The sequence below is a fragment of the Rhinoderma darwinii genome, chromosome 2 (genome assembly GCF_050947455.1).
Source record: "Rhinoderma darwinii isolate aRhiDar2 chromosome 2, aRhiDar2.hap1, whole genome shotgun sequence".
NCBI classification, from domain to species: domain Eukaryota; kingdom Metazoa; phylum Chordata; class Amphibia; order Anura; family Rhinodermatidae; genus Rhinoderma; species Rhinoderma darwinii.
Genome location: NC_134688.1, coordinates 256,848,902 through 256,870,262, shown reverse-complemented (window position 1 = coordinate 256,870,262; position 21,361 = coordinate 256,848,902). Strand labels below are relative to the sequence as shown.

The 21,361-nt window shown below is 40.5% G+C and overlaps 1 protein-coding gene across 3 annotated transcripts in view; it reads left to right on the top strand.

Moving 5' to 3' along the window:
* The window catches only part of CSMD2 (CUB and Sushi multiple domains 2), an 897,842-nt gene that overhangs the window by 666,897 nt on the left and 209,584 nt on the right, over window positions 1-21,361 (top strand). For all 3 annotated transcript variants that reach the window (XM_075853183.1, XM_075853184.1, XM_075853185.1), the window contains 4 exons: window positions 4,673-4,811; window positions 8,230-8,417; window positions 12,614-12,802; window positions 13,348-13,464. In XM_075853183.1, the coding sequence (XP_075709298.1) occupies window positions 4,673-4,811; window positions 8,230-8,417; window positions 12,614-12,802; window positions 13,348-13,464 (633 nt within the window). The remainder of the gene's footprint in view (window positions 1-4,672; window positions 4,812-8,229; window positions 8,418-12,613; window positions 12,803-13,347; window positions 13,465-21,361) is intronic.

Here is a 21,361-nt window from a genome sequence, read left to right as displayed (position 1 = left end):
CCCCTGCTAACTCCCCAAGCGCTTGTAATCATTTTTATCACGCCTTGATGCACTGCGAATGTTCTTGGTAGGACAATCTTTCTCTGAGACTCCTCTTTATCTTGTCCACGGCACTTGGGGATATCCATCAACTGGGCATCCATTCTTAAGCCAGGATCAGGACTCTTTAGACACCGGGGTCAGGATTCCTTAGGAATGTCTTGCTTTTCCCTGTAAGTAGAAACAGAATTAGCCAGCTATTCATCACCTGACTTACCTTAAATGCTCCTACACTACTCCACTCCTATTCCCCTCACCCAAATAACTTTACTCTGCCCCCTGATTCCCTCAACCAATTACCTTACACCATTTTGGACAAGGAAATCCCTAACCTACACTATCCCTATTACTACCAAACTATCTAAGGCTCCCCACTACTACCACTTTATTCCTGGGGTCCAAATGGCCCGCTTTATGGTTCCTAACAGGCATTCTGCCCATTCGTTACTCTTTCTTGTTGGATGACGTAGTAACCAGAGGGGGAACGAACACATCTGGGATATAACTTTACTTTGAAACAATAAGATTTTCATTTGCCCTACATGTCTTTTTGTTCTCTGATAAATTACATGGGGGGCAAACTATGGCAGCTAGAAATAACAAATTTCAATAAATTCAGAGGAAAAGTGAAATGTCATCTGGGTGAATGATAGTAATCTATAATACAGGTAATTGTGGAAGAAGTTCCAGCACTCGGGTCTGAATGAATAAAAATCCACGACTTCATTGAAGACACACGATAAAATCCATCATCTTTAGCAAATGAAGATGAATTTTATTGTGTCTTCCATAAAGTTACACAATGACCACTGGGACCCCCACCGATCCTTCTAACGGGAGTCCTCGAGTGTCCTATGTAATTGGATTGGTACTGTGCATGCTCTGCAAATGGAGCAGTGGCTAAGCATGCGCAGTACCGCGTCATTCACATAGGGCACTGTGTAACCCCCATTATCGAGATACGTGGAGGTCCCAGGAGTTGCACCCCACCAATAAGAAATTTTTATCACCTTTCCTGTGGATAGGTGATAATAAATGATGATTATGGGAAAACCCTTTAATGTCACCTATGGTGCATTCTGATGATTGACCTTACTCTAAAAAAAAAGTTTATTGTCCTGGAAGTCCCTTGCTACTCCAGTCTCTCTCAATTCACTGTTTCAGTGAACTCTGGACAGCAATGTGCAGGGTAGTTAGCCAATTCTAATACGATTTTTGTTACATTCTCTATCTTCAATTGCTTCCCTGTCCTTCTGTAGCATTCACCACCCCCCTATTCTCCATTATGTTTTGGGTCTATTGCTCCCTGGGGTATCTCTTCCTTGATATTTGCCTCCTGGGATTATTGCAGTCTTTTATATGTTCTTAAGTAAGTCATCTACTTTCTAGGCTTAAACTTCTGGTCTGTCACTCTTCAACACTGATGTACATTGCAGTCCAGAATATATGGCCTCACTCAATCCACTAGAAGTAGGATGTTTGTATCAGAATCATTTGCCTTGATCTCTGCTCATATATCTATGTTTTTAAGGACTAGTAAAACATTCCCATACAGCATAGGGGAAAATTTTCTTTTGACAATTTGATGCAATGTCTGTTCAAGAGAAGGACTTCTGTTTTTGGTACAGAATTAAGCTAAAACCGGGTTGGTAATAAACGGGTTAAGATATTTTATTACAACCCATTCTTTAAATATTTGTCTTTTTATTATATGTAATGAAACGTTCTGCCAATTGTGGTGCCCAAACTGCCTAAGGGTAATCTGGAAATCTGTATTCCATGCAGATAATAAGAATCTAACAGTACGAGCAGGATTCTAATAACCTATTATCACTGACACATTATAGAGCTCTGCAATTATGACCCTGTACTAATTGGTACTTACACACACACCAATGAAGACTGACACTAGCTAACCTTATCATGGAGACCTGCTAGGCCATAACTGTCTTATAAAATGTAACTACAATTAACCCTTTCATGTCAATAATTTGGATCAATTTACCGTCAATGTATCTCTTACTATTCTAAGACAGAGGTAAGTTGCTTAAAATATTTTGCCCGTTTGCTGTACCCCTGTGATTCCACCTAATATAGGTTATCATAAAAATGTTTTTATAGACAAGAGGGCAAGAGGCGTAGAGGAAGCAAGTGCCCTTTAAGTCACTCTCAAGTTTACTTTACTTAAGGGCTCTTCTGGTACTGCTAATGATAGGCTGTGGTTTTCGTAGTGAAAACATTATAATGATTATTCTAAAAGGCATGATTCCTCTTCACCGGATTAACTATTACCTATTATGATATTATTTGGTAGCTCTATTATTTTAGTTCTCCTGGTCTCATGAATGCATTCGTTAATATGTCCTTTGTCTCCATACTGGTTTCTTTCTATATTCCCCAATAGAGTCTTGAAGAGCAGTAAGTCCATACGTTTCCAAGCCTATGGCTAACAGTGGTAGGTTCCAGGTGACAAAGAAGATTCATATATACATATTACTCACATGTTAAAGCCGAACTGAGATATCATCTCAATATTTTCTCTGTGGAATATATATATTTTTTATAAATAACAAGTACTTTTCTGAACCAGATCCAGCTGAATGAACACATTTTCTTAAAGCCACTACTATATATGCTCAAGAGCAAATAGGAAAAAAACAACATTCCTTTATTATGTGAGGATTATGACATAGCAATATCGACCACTAAGTATCAGAAACGAATAGTGGTATGCGGTAATAACTGCATGTGGTTGGCATCCACCACTGCTCATCCCAGCTCTCAAGGTTTTAGAAGATGAGAGCGCTTTTTAAAGTCTGGTTCTGATGTATCTTTCCAAGTGCAGTAAACATTAACATTTAGCAGCACACAAGAGGTTTGCAAATGCACGAAACAATCGTAAATAAGGACATAGAGGAATAAAACTAGGCCAAGAATAACTCCTCACAGCGGGATCTTCATACTCAGCGCATCAAATGGTGTAGGCAGGGGGCAGGTCAGTATTTAACCTGCCAATAGGTGTGAACCTATAAGACAGGATCATAAAATAAACACACGACTTGCACCTTCTAGTCAAATAACAGACATTACTGGAAATTACCCCCACCAGAATAGTACTGTTTATACGTCAATGGAAAGGTTATAGAAGGTGAGCACAAAAAGAGAATATAGAAATCATTTCTTGAGGAATGTTTGTTACTCTGTTCAACACACACATCCTATAATTCACAAACATAACCACCAACAGCGACACTCTGAAAACCACAGTGTCTCCTTTGGGAAATGTTACTTCTATCAACTCATATTTTGAAGACTTAGCACCAGGCCCGAGTCAAACTTACTTTAATGCATTAGCTAAAGATGGAGCAGACGTCATAGCTTTAAGGACCCATTCACATGAGCGTGAATCTCGTCCGTGTGCTGCGCATGGAAATCACGCACAGCACACGGACCCATTGTTTTTAATGGGACCGTTCACACATGCGTGAGTTTTCACGCAGCGAGGATCCGCTGCGTGTAACTCACAGCATGTCCTATATTGGTGCGTTTTACGCGTAAAGTCAATGTGTGCGTGAAAACCACGCACTGCACACGGATGCACATCCGTGTGTGGTGCGTGTTTTGCGCATCAATTCCATTAAAAAAAAAAGAAGTGCACTGCGAGTGGTGAAAAACATAAGCCACTCTCAAAGCCCACTGATGCACAATGCAACACACATGGACCAGATTTACGCACGTTTTTCACTCGTGTTAATGTAGCCTAATTATCTCGCAATGACATGGAATATCTTTGTAATGAACCTAACTTTCCTGATATATACGCAGCTTAACTAATGAGAAATCTTGTACAATGTACAGGTCCACATTTTTCCTTTTTAACCTTATGCTAAACTTAGGGAAAATATTTTTCTATTATTCCATTTTCATGCTTTTTAATTTATGTAGAAGTTAGCATACTTCCAAAGTTACATACAGTATCCAATATCGCCGTATTAGGTGGTATTGTCAGACAATCGGATGTGCATGGGGTAGCTGGAATGTCCCCAAACATCTGCCGTCAGGGAAAACAAAAATGAAGCTAGTTGGATTTCAAGAAGCCCAAGCCCTTGTTTCCTAGGGAATAAAAGTTGCCAGAGGGAGTGTGACAGCAGCTTATCCCCCCTCTCCCTATCGAAGTACACATTCATGCTTGGCTGATATGAAAATGTATGATTATGAAGTTTGTGGGTGAGATAACTTTCCGCCTAGTATTAGAATGGGGGTTAGTTTTTATCTTTTGTTTCTGAGCAGGCTCTAGGAATATTGCTGCGTCTGACCTGTTCAATTAGACGTGTTATCCATAATTTAGTCAGGTAAATGACGTATGAATAAAGTAATGCGACTTTTTAAATAATTTAATATTTGAGAATTGAAAATTTGTGAGAACTCGAGGATGCTCGTGATGAGAAAGATGTATTGCCGAGGAGACATATTTCTGAGTAGTTACAATGATAGGGATACACTGTTTATTTGAAATGATAGATTGTATACGTTATGTCTTAAGAGTTAATTCATATAATGTATGCATATTCTTTGCTATAGCTGTAACATTTACGGCATATGTTTTGATGATACTCTACATCTCTTCTAACAGCCCCATGTGGTGGACATCTGACTGCTCCGAGTGGGATGATTCTGTCCCCTGGTTGGCCTGGGTTCTACAAGGACTCCTTAAACTGTGTGTGGGTTCTTGAAGCGCAACCTGGATACCCCATAAAAATCACATTTGACAAGTAAGTTAAGACATTATCTGTCTGACCAAAGGAAGGCTCATTTTCTATACATGAGCAAGCATATGAGATTAAACCTTCAAAGTATCTTCAAAGTAGAGTCATAAACATGACTTAGGCATGAGTTTCTTGTTCATCAGTTTTAAACTAGACTTTGATATGTTAAGATTAGGTAGAGCTGATGTTAAATTAAGTATCTTAGTTATAGATCTTTCATATTCATCTTCACAGAGAGCACATATTATTGCAGACTGTCTTCTTTAAGATGTTACCATTACAGTTAGATCAGTTGCACCAAATATCTAATGTCACCTGCTCTATTGTAATACATTTGGTGCAATTTTCTTCTTTTTCTCTGACTCCTAAATGCATGCACCGACATTATTGATAAATGACCCACGTATATTCAAACTCAAAGTAGTAAAATTTTAAGCAACTAAAAGTTTGAAAGAATCTACAATAAAAATCCTTTAATCTGGAATAAAAGGACGTGGTTAATGCTATTCTGGATAGTTTGACAGCCATAGAAAAGGATATATACAGATGTGTCCACTCTTACCTTTTGCATGAATTTGGTTAAGGACTTTAAATTCTCATGATACCAATTCAATACAATATGATGACATGTTAGCAAAACCCTTGACAGGCTGCAAATCCCACCACAACCACTGGTCATCTCGTGTCAAACATTTCAGGATATGTTAAGATAAGAGAAAAGGTAAGGAAGGACAGATTATTAGTCAGTTCAGTGTCAAAAACAAGTGCTTGACTATATGAATTTATTGGAATTTTTCTGTCGTTTTTGTGATTATAATGATAAAATATATTTAATAAAACCTGAATAGCAAGAGATAATTAAAATGACTTAATACTGTACATGTTAACAGAAAATCAAATAAAATAAGACAAATTGATCTCTAATATTCTACTAAATATAGTCTTATAGATAAAAAAAAATCTTTAGTGAGCTTAGTATATGGAATTTCTTTTCTGTACTAAGCCTTATGCCTAATTTGTTTTTAACATTAGGAAGAGTAGTAGAGTAAGGGGAGAGAAAATCTTTTGACTCAGCTTAGATGAAGCCTAGTGGCATCAGACTCGGGTATTTTAAAGGGTATTTTCCAAATGTGTTGGTGCCCACAACTTAAATGGCTAAATTTCCCTTCTTACCCCTCCATTCTGATTAAAGTTATTTCCCTGACTTTCTATAGGTACTATATCCCATGTTTTTTTTTATAAGGAGTTAATGATAGTATACCAGTAATATGCATAGGGGTCTAGAGTGGTCAATACTTAGTATCTCTGGTAGTCTAGGGTGAGGAAGGGTTTAATAGTGATATTCATTATCTATGGTAGTCCAGAGGATATAGTTAAGGGTTACTATCTAATATCCGTAGGTGGTTTAGTGGTTAACACTAAATATATAGGATTCACCGACACCCTGCAGTAATACTCTACCGAATCCAATAGGACTCTGAGGTGATCAGCCACACAGTAGAATTTCTTCCAACATAGTCCAGCATAGTCTAGGAAAGAAGTTGCAGCACTCAATTGGAATTTTCTTAAAAGCACTTTACTTTATTTGTATCATTTTTAAAGATAAAGCATGGTGGACACAAACACATTCAAAAACATAGCAGCACAAAAAACCAAACATGTAAATATGTATATATTATTATTTTACAGAATTAACAGGATTTCCATACAGATGTGTCCACCCTTAACTTTCCATGAATTGCATTGTTATATAATTTGTCATGATATCAATTCATCACAATCTTGTGCCAGAAAAAAAACCTTATAGTTTAACGTAAATGTTTTTTTAACATGTCCGTGAGCGATTGATGGCTGACGGATGGCATCCATCAGAGGTATCCCTCTGAGATATCCCCCTTTTTTTTATGTGTTTGTTTAACAAACTATCTTCGGCAGCCTCTTAGAAATGAATGGAATGGTTGTATATATTCCTCCTAAAATGCTGCCAGAAATAGAATGGTGAATGTTGGAGCAACCGGTGTCCCCAATGCTGTTCCTGCCCTCTGTCCATTGATGGTTGAATATAAATGTGTTATGCGACAGTACAAACTCTAGGAAGTCACAGATAAATTGTTTACAATCAGATTTCTTATCTGTCTTATCCAGAAATCTTTTAACTATACTGACACCAAGATTATGTGGGATTCTGGTATAGAGGATCTCCAGATTAATGGAGGCCAACCCTTAACCAGAACCCCACACAAAAAACTGGAGGGATAAAAGGAGGTCATTAGTGTAAAATAAATAAGATGGGACATGTTCCAGGTTCGAACCAATCTCAGGGACCAATCCAGGTACTAGGACAAAGGCTCAGTCACTGAATTGATGACTGAGACGATCGTAAATCTTACGTAAATGAAGAAAGAAAAATACTGAAGTTAGGTCCCATAACGTTTTTTTGTTCGTGACTTTATTAGCTGTAGGATAGACAATGTCTTGTATGTAATCTGTTGTCCCTGTGGATACTACTACATACCTGTAAGTAAAAAGATCAGAGCACTTTTTAAGAGAGTACGAGAACATATACAGTACGTTCTCTCACCACTGATTATGATTGCCCAAAACTGATCAAACATTTTTGTGATGCCTATGGAGGGAACACCAGTGTAATTTTATTTGCTGGTTTGTTAAAAATGGTCATTTGAACCCCATCACATATTGATAAACACAGTAATTATTACAGAGAGAAGCGCACTGAATAGTGAGGGCAGAAGAAGTTGGTCCTTTAGAGATGAATGAACAGAATGGTTTAAGTATAATACTAGGGAAATGCTGTTGCTTATGCCGAATAATAATTTACAAGTATTTATATGCGTCATGCAAGTTGAGTTTGGATTTTTTGCGCTGCTGTTTTTAATGTTAATTGGGGGTGTTTCTTTTCCCACTTTATTCGCATGTACGTATGTGATGTGTTGGGGGCGGTACACAAGAGCCAGATGAAGCGTGGATAGCACGAAATGGCTGTGTCCTATTCTGTGTTTGTATCCACCAGGCTGTATCTTTTAAAATGGCACAAATAAAGTGATGTGTTTTAAGGAAATTCCTGGGGAGTGCCGCAACTTTTTTTTCCTATTGCTGGACTTAATATACAACTCAATGATTTCTCATGAAATGAACAAAGAGCGTTTCCAGATATTGACAGATTAAAATAATTTTCTGTTCTGACAGAGGAAGACCAATGATTGTGGTCATACTTACCAATGCTATTGTCACTATCCATAATATAACAGGCTTGGTTCCTAGTAGCTATATCTAACCAGTGAGCCTAGACCTGCTGTAATCACCCTAACAACAGCTTTAATTGTTGTTGTTTTTCGGAGAATGCATTCAGCTCTAAAGATTAAATATTATTTATAATATGATGTCATTTATTATGTCCATGTAGGTTTAAGACTGAAGTAAATTATGACACTCTGGAGGTGAGAGATGGAAAGTCTTATTCTTCATCATTGATTGGGGTCTATGACGGTACACAGGTACCCCAGTTCCTGATCAGTACCAGCAACTTCCTCTACCTCCTCTTCAGCACTGACAAGAGCCACTCCGATGTCGGTTTCCAAATTCGCTATGAAAGTAAGCCTTATCTTTATGTACATTTTACATGCTAGTGCATTCTGTATCTTATAGACCAATTTTATTACAATACAAAAAGACTGCGTTTTAGTCAGGCTCTGAATTGTTACATTTCTGCTGAAATTGTGTCTGTTCTACTGATCAAAGATAAAAAATAGTCAAGTTGCTTGTATTTCATTAAAAATAATTACCCCCATCTGGTGAAAAGAATGAATATGGAGGCAGGTCTTGTATGAATTGTTCATTTGTGTAGCTGTTAGCACAGCAGGTCGGGCATTGCGCCCCTCAAATATAGAGAAGTTGGCGTCATTGTGTTAGCTGTGCTGTAACACTATGTTTGGAGAACTCAAATCTATTAGAAGCTGTTTCGCACTCTGCGGTCTGATCATCTTTATTGATTTTCTTTTACCATAACAACTGGAGTAATGACTTCTGGACAGCATTATTGAATAAGAAAGCTGCTTTTATTCCTCCTTAATTTGGATTCCTTTTCCTTCTGCTTTGAATGAAAGCTGCCAAGAGGCTTTTTTCCAGAATCCTCTACTGTTTCACTCTGTGGGCGCATTTCGGTGTGTTTATCTTCAAAGAACATAGTTATTGGTGTAAATAGGTTGCTGTATTAACTCACCAACTAATATTTAGTATCATTGTATGAAGTCAATCCTTCTGTCTTGCTCCAATACTGACAAAATGAGACTAATGCAGAATTGATAATCACATTATATACACTATAAATGCAAACATTTTAAAGAAAACGTTTTTTGGGGGAGAAATTTGGTTGCCACATCTGCCCTGTCCTTTAATATATAGGCCACACACGCAAAGTGTCCCACTCTAATGTCCTAACTTTTGAATGGCAAGTTGAATGTAGAAAAAGTGGTCACATTGGAGTAATGGTGCAGCTGATGCATCAATGCTGTTGTGTGAATGCACCCTTAGGCTACATTCACACAAGCGTGACAGATTTACGCACGTAAAAAATGTGCGTAAATCTGTCCATGTGCGTTGCGCTTTTGCATCAGTGTGCCTTGTGTGTGGCATGTGTTTTTCACGCACTTGCAAGCACTTCTTTTTTTTTTCATTGTAATTGATGCGTGAAATACAGACAGCACACGGATGTGCGTCCGTGTGCTGTCCGTGGTTTTCACGCACCCGTTGACTTCAATGGGCGACTAGGTATGTGAAAACGCACTAATATAGGACATGCAGTGAGTTGCATGCAACGGACACTCGCTGCGTGAAAACTCACGCATGTGTGAATAGCCGCATAGAAATCAATGGGTCAGTGTGCTGTACGTTGTTTCAACGCACAACACATGGACGAGAATCACGCTCGTCTGAATGAGCCCTTACAGGCTCATTGGAGCAGGTTCATTTAAAATTTGTGACAGTTAAAATCTTCTTTTCTAGAAAGTTTATTGCCCTTATCCTTTTGAAGCACTCCCTGCTGTGAGCTCTTCTCCTTAAGTTGGCTAGGGATGGGTATGGTCAAGATCCTTTTCCACCATGTTTTTGGGTATCTCTCAAGCGCCCCACACCATTTACTTACAAATGTGAGGCTATTAGCGCACATTTTGATCAAATTGGGTGAGCTCACCTGCCACGACAAGGCGACCTCTTTGAAGTGGGTCCCTCACCTAAAAATACACCTCTGTTCTGGGTCTAAGCCTGAAGAAGATACTTGGGGTAGGTAGGAACCAGTTTTACTGTAATTAAAAACACCCTTGGGCAGAATGGGAGGAGTGCAAAACCAAAAATGGAGGCAGTCACTACCCCCACATTTACAACACAAAACACAAAAAAGTTGGTCAGTACATCCTAACAAAATGAAAAATGTGCAGGTGCACGTACGCTGTGACTGCAAACACTACATGTAAAAAGAAAAAATCAATGCAACAGCACTCTGCAAACGCTAAGACTACCTATTGCACTATATATAGAAAATTTGCATTACTGTTACATTTACTTACAAATATGAGGTTCTTAGCGCACATTTTGATCAAATTCTGTGAGCCCACCTACCACGACACGGCAACCTCTTTTAAGTGGGTCCGTAACCTAAAAATACACCTCTGTTCTGGGTCTAAGCCTGAAAAATGAGCTCAGGGTAGGAAGGAACCAGCTTTAATCTAATTAATTTTAAATAACAAGTATACTAACATTTATATATATATTGTTTGTGTGCATGTATATACATATATATATATATATATATATATATATATATATATACTGTGTATGTATATATGAATATATATATATATATTTAAAATGAATATATGAAACCCTGTTGATCCATCTTTTAGATCTGTTGTTCGCTGTCCCAGATATTTTTTAGTCATGTAGTATACACTACAAAAGATTAAAAAAAAATCTTGTATTTATTATTAGATTTTTTAACAAGACGGAAGTAACTCTAATAGATTTCTTCAGAAAGAAAATTGCAATTTTAAATTTATTTTTGCTGTGATGCCTGAAACGACTGCCTTGGTATAACCTTCTGAAGACCTGCCCCAGAAAATAGTTAAAAAGCATTCCTGTTATAAGTACATCCACATTGACAGCAGCCATACTAATATCTAATTAATGTATTTCTTTGCTTCAAGACATCTGGTATGAAAATGGGACTTTGTCATCCAAGATTTTACGCTAACATTTTATTTCTACATTACTTTGTGGATACTGAAGCTGAGCAATAAAAATATAGAGGGAAATATTCATGTATACCTATTCACCCTCCTTCAAGAGAAGTGCACCTACATTGTATGTGAAATGTTGGGCAGTGGCAGATTTTTCTCCATACATATGACAGGATGAAGAAGAACTCTCCATGGTTACCACACAGCTCAAGCTACATTGAACCCCTACGAAGGAGAAATATCTTACAGATATCCTGTTTTATTGTTTACACAGATGTGAAATCTTTTATCAAATTGTACTGTGTAAATTTGTCTTTTAAAGCAGTGCTCCTGGCAGTATAAATACAATTTTTCTGTGGGGTTATAATATGGATGTACACTTGTTGCCAGCTAATTTACATTAAATGAACCACATGGAAATGGGGGCCGACTCTAATGCTATATAAAATATGCCCACTAAGGTCATAAAATAAATATTTTACTTGTGAATTAACCTAAAAACAAAACAAAACAAAACACCAATAACAGGTGATTTACTCCAAAGTCAACTCTAGATAGGATATTTTCTGTTGAACATCTTGGGATTTTCTGAGGCATAGTTACATTATCATGTGAGAACCGGGACCCACCGTAGGGTTCTCTGGTGCCCTCATCGGTCAGTCCGACCTTGTTCTGAAGTGGTTTAAATTTAAAGAATAGTGACATTTTCTTAAAAGAAGATGTATAGCTGTTCCTGCAGAACAAAATAATGTACTGTAAATTATACACCTTTCAATGATGAATAGGAGACTGATGGAACTATTTTGCTATAGTTTCCATGGACCCAAAGAAACAGCCTTCATGGTTGCCATACGGCATCCGATAGGGCATAGCACAATTTTTTTCTATCTGATTTGTATGGAATTTGACAAAAAAACCCTCTGTATGTCTTTGCATGAGAGTGGAGTCATATGGAGGTATAACAAGGGACACATTTACCTTTATAGATGCCATATTATAGCTCCATGCCTGAAAGTCACAAACTAAGATCGCAGTTTGCTATGATAATCATTTTCTTATTCGCTTCTGCAGACGACTCACAGTAGCAGAGTCTCCTGTATATTGTCAATGACCTGATAATCTGTATAGACTTGGATCTTCTAATATCTAGCAGAGAGTATTCCTCTAGACAGCATTTTGAGTGGTTCATGATAACACTCAATGCAGATTTTAATAATACCATGAACCCCAAGAAGCAAAACAAGGGGGGTCTTTATATTACAAGAGCTAAGCCAAGTAATATATCTGGTTTTGAGTAGGGAAGAATGACCCATCTTCAGCCAAAACTATTATTTTCTTCATTTGTGGAAGTTTTGTACCGTAAGATATACAATTAGAATTGTCATTTTATGATACTATAGAACTGTATGTCAACTGACTATTGATGCATGAATACATACCACCATGTTTATTTGGTGGTGATGATGATGATGATAACGATGAAGATGATGATGTTAATGATGTAAACCTCAGCCTTTTTTCTTATCTCCTGTTGTTTATTCATCTTTCTCATTTCAGCTGTAAAATTGCAGTCAGATCACTGCCTTGATCCAGGAATCCCAGTCAATGGTCAACGTCATGGCAATGATTTTTATGTTGGGGCACTCGTGACTTTCAGCTGTGATTCAGGTTATACCCTCAGTGATGACCAGGCACTGGAATGTGAGCCCAACTTTCAGTGGAGCAGACCGCTGCCCAGCTGTGAGGGTATGATTTTACATAAAAGCATACATGAAGTCATACGATTGTACATGAATACAGATGTAACACAGTTGAGTTTGTCAATGTAGGTAAACCTACTGATTTTGAACACAGTTCTCAAACAAAATAGTTAAAGTATTTTTCAAATATTTGTTACATATGTTTCATCTTTGTCTGGATGCATTTTATCCACCTGCAGTACAAATTCTCTAAGTCCCTGTTCTCACGGCGGATTTTGAGTGACTGGTCTCGCCGCAATATCCAGCGGGGAATTATTCCTGCGTCAGCAAGAAGACTCCTCCACCCATTGACTTCATTGGGAGGTTCGGTGCGGAATCCACTCGAAGATCGAGCAGGACACTTCTTTTTCCCGCTAGCTAAATATATATCAGCTAGCGGGAAAAAGAAGCATCCAACTCCCATTGAAATGGATAGGAGACTGAATTTTGCAACGGAATCTGCAGCAGGTACCACCGCAAAAATTCCACCGTGTGAACAGGGCCTAAGCCTTCAGCCTATGTCATTAAATTCTGATGTTATTCTTTCTGCAGCTCTTTGTGGGGGTTATATCCAGGGATCCAGTGGAACAATCTTATCTCCAGGTTTTCCTGATTTTTACCCCAATAACCTTAATTGCACTTGGACTATAGAAACATCACATGGTAAAGGTAAGAGCTTATATTTCACATTCTTGTTTTGAAAAATATGGCACATATTGCCTTTTCCATTTCCCTACACAATTTAATAAACATTTAGGGGATAATTTATCAACAGTTCTACAGCAGTTTTATGGCGTGGAAAAGACGCAAAAGGGCCAAAAAGTTTTTGGCCTATTTACACCATCCTCTGCACTTTTGTGGGGAAGGGGGCATGGCCTCATGGAAAGGGGGATGGCCACCAAGGCTGGAGAAAACTGGCATAAGTTTACGCTGGCTCGTAGCTGGCATAGGTTTCACTCTATGGGGTATAGCAAGGTAGAAGGCTACGACTTCCCCTATTTGACTACCCCTCATTGGACAGTTAAAATAAAAATATAAAAATTATACTCACTTCAACGCTCCTCTTCTCCCCTCTCCCTCCCTCGTCACTCCCTCCCTGCTCATATAACGTACTGTAGCCGGGCAGCATCAGGGCATTGTATGTGATGCATCACTGATGATGTTGAAGTGCTGTGTCGCATATAAAGCCCTGATGCTGCCCAACGTCAGGACCTTGTATGAGCAGCGCCAATCAGGGAGCCAGATGGGAAAAGAGGAGCAGTGAGTTGAGTATGTGTGGTTTCTTTTTTTGGGGAATGGATGGCGCATAGCCCGGCTGATAGATGTGAACGTTTATGAAGAGGCTTTCTGCTCTTTTATAAATGTGTCAGAGATTAATCCATTTTTTCTTTCTACTCGGACTGGTGTATGAAACTCCAGTGTGAATAATTCTCCCCCTTAGGCCAAATGCACACGATGCGTATTACGTGCTGATTTTCCGCGTATATTTTCCTGCGACAAATTCACAGCATAATACAGTACCAGCAAAGTTAATGAGATTTCAAGCAATGCGGTGCGTATTTTAAAATGCTCAGCATGTCGATTTGTTTTGCGTTCTGCCTCAGAATTGTATCTGTCAAGTTTTTGTTTTTTTTAAAAAAGCACCAAAATTCGCAGCATAAAACTGCACCTATTTCCTCATCAAAATGTAAAAACTACATCTGAAAACGCATAAAAAAATCCACACCATTTAGTGAGGATTTTACCTGCGGAATTACCTGCGTTTATCTGCGGTTTTAAAGTGGATTTTCTGCACCAAATTACGCAACGTGTGCATGTAGCCTTAGTGTTCATGGAGGGACACATAACTTTTATACTCTAAGAAACCAAGCTGGATACCAATATGATTAGTTATCTATTGCACGCCCAATACTAGGAAAAAATGGATGAAAACTATGTTAGCATGTGAATAGAAGTCTTTAAAATAAAGATGAGTAGAATAGATGAGCTTGAAAGAAGGAAAATGATAGCAAAAATGTGGTGTGTCATTTAAGTTAAACTGAATGATATAAACCGTTCAGCCATAACATTAATACTATCTGCTTAATACTGCGTAGTTGATATCAGGCACCAAGACAGCAGCAGCAGGTTCTTCAAGTCCTGTAAGTTACAAGGATTGGCCTCCATAGACCGACCCTGTTTTTTCAGTAAATTTCACAGATGCGCGATTGGATTGAGATCTGGAAATTTCGAGGTCATGTCAACACATTAAACTCTTAAAGGGGTTGTCCAAGAATAAATTGTATTTATATTTTAACTTAATGGGACATATATAATTAACTTTGTAATATAATGTCTATTTACCTGTGGCAGCCATACATAGTTCTGATTAGCGGTCACGTGACCGTACCCAGAGTACATTTTTAATTTCCTGTGATGTTCTGCGTCTTTGCTCAGCTAGCACTTCCGTCTAATCAGAGACACATGGCGTCATCAACTACGTCAACAGGCAGGGGGCCAGGCGGATTTTTCCTGAGCTCTTCAGAGCTCCGCCTCTGGTCCCACTGCCTGTAAATGTAGTTGATGACGCGCCGTGCCCCTGAATAGCCAGAAGTGCTGGCTAATCAAAGACACGGAGCATCGTCTCTGCTAGTACACGCCCCCGCCTCCTATTATCTGGTCGTCCACACCTTCTCCTCCCTCACACTTGTAATTCTGGCACTGACTGGCCGCCTTGTCTCTCCACTAAAATGCCCCTCCTCCGCTTATCTCGACCACCAGGCCCCCTTCTCGTTCTTCTCTATGTTCACCGCACCAGCCTCCTCTTGCTGCGTCCGAAACCCGCCTACTATCGCTACTGTCCCTTTTTTATCTATTAGCCCAGGGGTCTCAAATACGTGGGGTAGACCCTGACATCACTGTCCACATACAGTTTGGACAGTGATTTCAGGGGCCTCCCCAGAGTCCGTGAGCAGAGCCTATAATAGTGTTCTGCTCTGGGACTGCGAATCTGGGGGAACCCCTGACATCCCTGTCATATATGGACAGGGATGTCAGGGGCTTCCCCAGAGCCAGAGTCCCAGAGCAGAGTGCTAGTATAGGCTGTGCTTCGGGACTCTGTGGAATGCCCTGACATCACTGTCCATAAATGGACAGTGATATCAGGGGCTTCCCCAGAGCCGGAGTCCCAGGCAGAGGGCTAGTATAGGCTCTGCTCCAGGACTCTGTGGAATCCCCTGACATCACTGTCCATATATGGACAGTGGTGTCAGGGGCTTCCTCAGAGCCGGAGTCCCGGGCAGAGCGCTGGTATAGGCTCTGCTCTGGGACACTGGGGATAGCTTCTGAAATCTACAGAGGGCACTGTGGCATTATCTAGGGGGTGGATGGCATTATCTACAGAGGGCACTGTGGCAATATCTACAAAGGGCACTATGGCATTATCTATGGGTGGGTGTGCAGTAGTATCTACAGAGGGCAGTGTGGCAGTATCTACAGAGGGCACTGTGGCATTATCTAGGGGGGTATGATATTGTCTACAGAGGGCTCTGTAGCAGTATCTACAGAGGGCACTATGGCATTATCTACTGAGGGCACTGTGAAATTATCTACCTGTATTATCTATCTGTAAAAAAAATTACTTTTTACCATTGTTTGGTGTTTGCTTCACTGCAAGGGTCAGTTCACACGTTGCATGAATACTGCGGTAAATCTGCAGCAAATACACTAGCAGCAAAGTGGATGAGATCAAAAAAATCCCATCCACATGCTGCGCAAATACTGAGCGGAAAAATCGCTTAGTAATTAACCTGCGGTGCAGAGTTTGATTCCGCAGCATATCAATTGTATTTGCGTAAACGCTGCTTATTTGTTACGGGTTTTCCCCATTCAATTCAATAGGGAGATAAATCCTGCAACAAATAGCAGTCGTTGTGTTTTTTGCGGCGGGTTCGCAGCGATCCCGCCGCAAAAAACGCAACTCAGGAAACAAAATATATATTATACTTACCTAGGAGTCTGTTTCTTCCTGCAGGCCGGCTCCAGGGATGACGCTTCATCCAATGTGACCCATGAGACGTCATCCCAGGAGGCCGACATGCTAGCAAATGATGCAGTTTTTCGCAGCAGAAATTCCGGGCGAAAAACTGCACCACAGTTTGGTGCGGTTTTTCATCCATATCTCCCCTTTGTGGCGCACAGGGCAGATACGCTGCGTACTTTTACGCAGTGTATACGCCCTGTGTGAACTCCGCCTAATACAGGATCTCTTGGAACAGATCCAGCAGCAGGTGAGGAAGTCGTGCTGACTGGATTGTGTGTAACAAGATGTCTCACATAGGTGGAGTTGGCAGACTTACATTTATCAGGCTGCGAAAGGGGTGGGGGAGGGAGATGGGTGCCTGTAATTAGATCAAGGATAAATGGAGGCACAAAGGATAATGATGATTATTAGTGGCTGTTTAGGACAGTGCAGGGAGGGAGCTGGGTGCCTGTAATTAGGGCAGGGAATGACCCTATGAACAATGGCAGTATGCAAATAGCTGACATGCTGTGGAGGATGGGGGGATGTAAGCCTTCTCAGATGCAGCAAGGGATCATGGGTATGGTGGGTTACAAGACAGGAAACAGCGAGGAACAGAAACAAGGGATGTAAACAAACAGAAAGAGCAGCAGTGACGATTGAGATCAAACTGAAACTGGTTCGAAGTTTAGTAGGATTTTTTAGGGAAGGCAAACCAAGGCTGGGTGGCCCTTTTTAGGAAAAAAAAATTTCCCCTTCAAATCTTAAATGTCTCTATATAATTTTTACCAACGACCCCTGCCATAAAGGAATACTGTTGTCATAAAGGGGTGTACAGTACTTGGTCTGCAACAATGTTTAGGTATCTGATACGTTTCAAAGTAACATCCACTTGAATTCTAGGACCCAAGGATTCCCAGCAGGACATTGTTCAGAACATTACACCATCTGCATCGGCTTGTCTTTTTCCAATAGTACATCCTTGTGCCATCTCTTCCCCAGATAAGTGATGCACACGCACCCGGCCGTCCACATGATGAAAATGAAGACATAATTCGTCAGATCAGGCCAGCTTGTTTTATTACTCTATGATCCAGTTCTGATGCACACGTGCCTATCTTCAGTGGACAGGGATCAGCATGGGCACTCTAAACAATCTGCGGCTACGCAGCCCAAAATGATGCACTGTGTTCTGAAACCTTTCTATCATAGCCAGCGTTACCTTTTTCAGTAGTTTGCGCTACAGTAGCTCTTCTGTGGGATTATACCGGAGAGGCTAGTCTTCACTCCCCACATGCATCAGTTAGCTTTGGGTGGCCGTGACCCAGTCACCATTTCACCCATTGTTATTCCTTGGACCTTTAGGTGATGCTCCGACCCAGTCATCTAGCCATTCTAATTTGGCCCTCAACAAAGTCGCTCAGATCCTTACACATCAACTTCAAAAGCTGACTGTTCACTTTCTGCCTAATATATGTCACTCCTTCACAGTTGCAATCGTAACAAGATAATCAATGTTATTCACTTTACCCGTCAGTTGTTTAATGTTATAACTCATATATATATTATATTGTGTGAATCCTTAGGCTGGGTTCACACGACCTATTTTCAGACGTAAACGAGGCGTATTATGCCTCGTTTTACGTCTGAAAATAGGGCTGCAATACGTCGGCAAACATCTGCCCATTCATTTGAATGGGTTTGCCGACGTATTGTGCAGACGACCTGTAATTTACGCGTCGTCGTTTGACAGCTATCAAACGACGACGCGTAAATTGACTGCCTCGGCAAAGAAGTGCAGGGCACTTCTTTGCAACGTAATTTGAGCTGTTCTTCATTGAACTCAATGAAGAGCAGCTCAAGATATACGAGCGTCACAGACGCCTCGTATATTACGAGGAGCTGCATTTACGGCTGAAACGAGGCAGCTGTTTTCTTCTGAAAACAGGCTGTCATTTCAGCCGTAAATCACAGCAAGCGTGTGAACATACCCTTAATGTATTAACCCCTTAACGACCAGGCCTGTTTGGGCATTAATGACCAAAGAAAATTTTCATCCTCACATTCCAAGAGCCATTTGTTTTTTTCCTGTCGATGCAGCTGTACAAAAGGCTTGTTTTTTGCTGGGTGAGTTTGAGCAGCACCATTTTAGGATACATATAATTTATTGATTAGGTTTTATTAGATATCTTTTGGAAGGAAATGAAAAAAAAAAGTAGTTCTAATATTGTTTTTTGTGCGGGGGTTCTTTTTGCCATTTACCATGTGACAAAAAATATCATCATTCGGTGGAACATATAATTTATTGACAAATTTTTATAAAGAAACATTTTTGATGTGCAAAAAAACCAGCAAATCCGCCAGCCGTTTTTTTTGTGGCGGTGGGTGTTTTTACACAATTTATCTTTATTCTATGGGTCGTTACTATTTGAAGTGGTATTTAATATGTATTTCTTTTTTTTTTAAGGTGAGTCATTTAAAAGAAAACTAACAATTTTGAATGAAAAATAGGTTTAATTTTTTTTTAGGGGGATATTTTTTAAATTGTATTAAACTTTATGAAACTTAATTTTAAATGTATTATTTGTCCCACTAGGGGACTTGAAGCAGCGATACTTTCATCGCTTGTACTGTATAATGCTTTGAAATACTTAGTATTCCAAAGCATTATTGTCTGTCAGTGTATCACCGACAGGCAACCTATTAAGCCATGCCTCTGTTAGGCCTTGGCTGCCATAGTAACCGATCGGTGCCCCACTATTGCGTCACAGGGCGACGATGGGCTAACAGAGGGAGCCCTTCTCTTTGTCAAACATCTTATATGCTGCAGTCGCTATTGACAGTGGCATCTAAGGGGTTCAACTGCTGGGGATTAGAGTTATCTTCGTGGGCAGTACTAATGAGCAGGGCCGGCCTTAGGATAGATGGCACCCCGTGCGAAATGATCTGCCCCATAAAAAAATTATAATGCCCCATTAGTGCCCCCCATACTGTATAATAATAATATTTAATAATATAATATATTACAAGCCCTTCAAGGACACAGTATTTTGTCCTCTTATTGTGCCCACAGTATTATGCCCCCTGTAGTACCCCTACACAGTATAATGTCCGCTTAGTGGCCCCCACACAGTATAGTGCCCCCCTGTAGATTTTGTTATACAGCTTCCCTGTAGATAGTGCCATAATCCGCCACCTCCTCCTTGTAGATCGTGCCATACAGCCCCCCACCTCCTCCTTGTAGACAGTGCCATACAGTCCCCCACCTCCCCCTTGTAGACAGTGCCCCAAACAAAAACAAAAATTGTACTCACCTACCCATGACGAACTGAGCTGCTCCACCACGGGATCCTTGCGTAGGCAATAGATCATGTAGCCTAGTACAGAGTTTTCCAACCTTTTCGGACTCGATACACCACTGGAAAAATAAAATTTCCTCAGGGCACTCCTACCAAAATTTTTTCGAGAAAGATGGAAAACGGCTAAAAACAAGCACTACACTCATAGGGTATGTTCACAGACGTTTTTTGTAAGTAAAAAAAAATCTGCCTCAAAATTCCTTCAGGAATTTTGAAGCAGATTTTGAATTGACAGCGTTCTTTGACCTTTTTTACCAGTAAAATGACCATCAGACCCCCACCCACAGTAAAATGACCATCAGCCCCCCACTCACAGTAAAATGACCATCAGTCCACCACTCACAGATTCCCCCTGTAGGTAGCGCCACACAGCCCCTTATAGGTAGCACCACACAGCCTCCTTGTAGGTAGCGCCACACAGCCCCCTTGTAGGTAGTGCCACACAGCCCCCTTGTAGGTAGCGCCACACAGCCCCCTTCTAGGTAGCGCCACACAGCCCCCTTCTAGGTAGCGCCACACAGACCCCTTGTAGAGAGCGCCACACAGCCCCCTGTAGAGAGCGCCACACAGCCCCCAGTAGATAGTGCCACACAGCCCCATGTAGAGAGTGCCACACAACCCCTGGTAGGGAGTGTCGCACAGCCCTGTGGTAGGGAGTGCCGCAGAGCCCCCTGGTAGGGAGTGCCGCACAGCCCCCTGGTAGGGAGTGCCACACAGCCTCCTGGTAGGGAGTGCCACACAGCCTCCTGGTAGAGAGTGCCACACATCCCACTGGTAGGGAGTGCACACAGCCACCTGGTAGGGAGTGCTAAGGCAAAAAATGAACAGAGACCCTGGGTAGTCGGCAGGTATAATATATATAGTCAATAGAAATAATGCCTGCAGGCAAACTAACCCTTTTTCCCAACTACCCCAAAATGCGATAAAAGATATATTCTATTGTGCTACGTATAGCAAAACAAGACAGACCACATATATGTTATTAAAATTGTCACTGCCAGAAGCCGGACATGATAGTAAACTGCTGATACAACTACAGCACTGTGTCAGCAACCATGAGGCCGTAATGAATAGCGTTAGCAAGTTAAATTGACTAAGTGAAAAGGCAGTAGATACGGCTTAGGCAGGAATTAAAACAGACAGAGCCCCCCCCCGACATGTTTCGCTAACTAGTAGCGTCCTCAGGGGTACACGCGGCTAAATGATA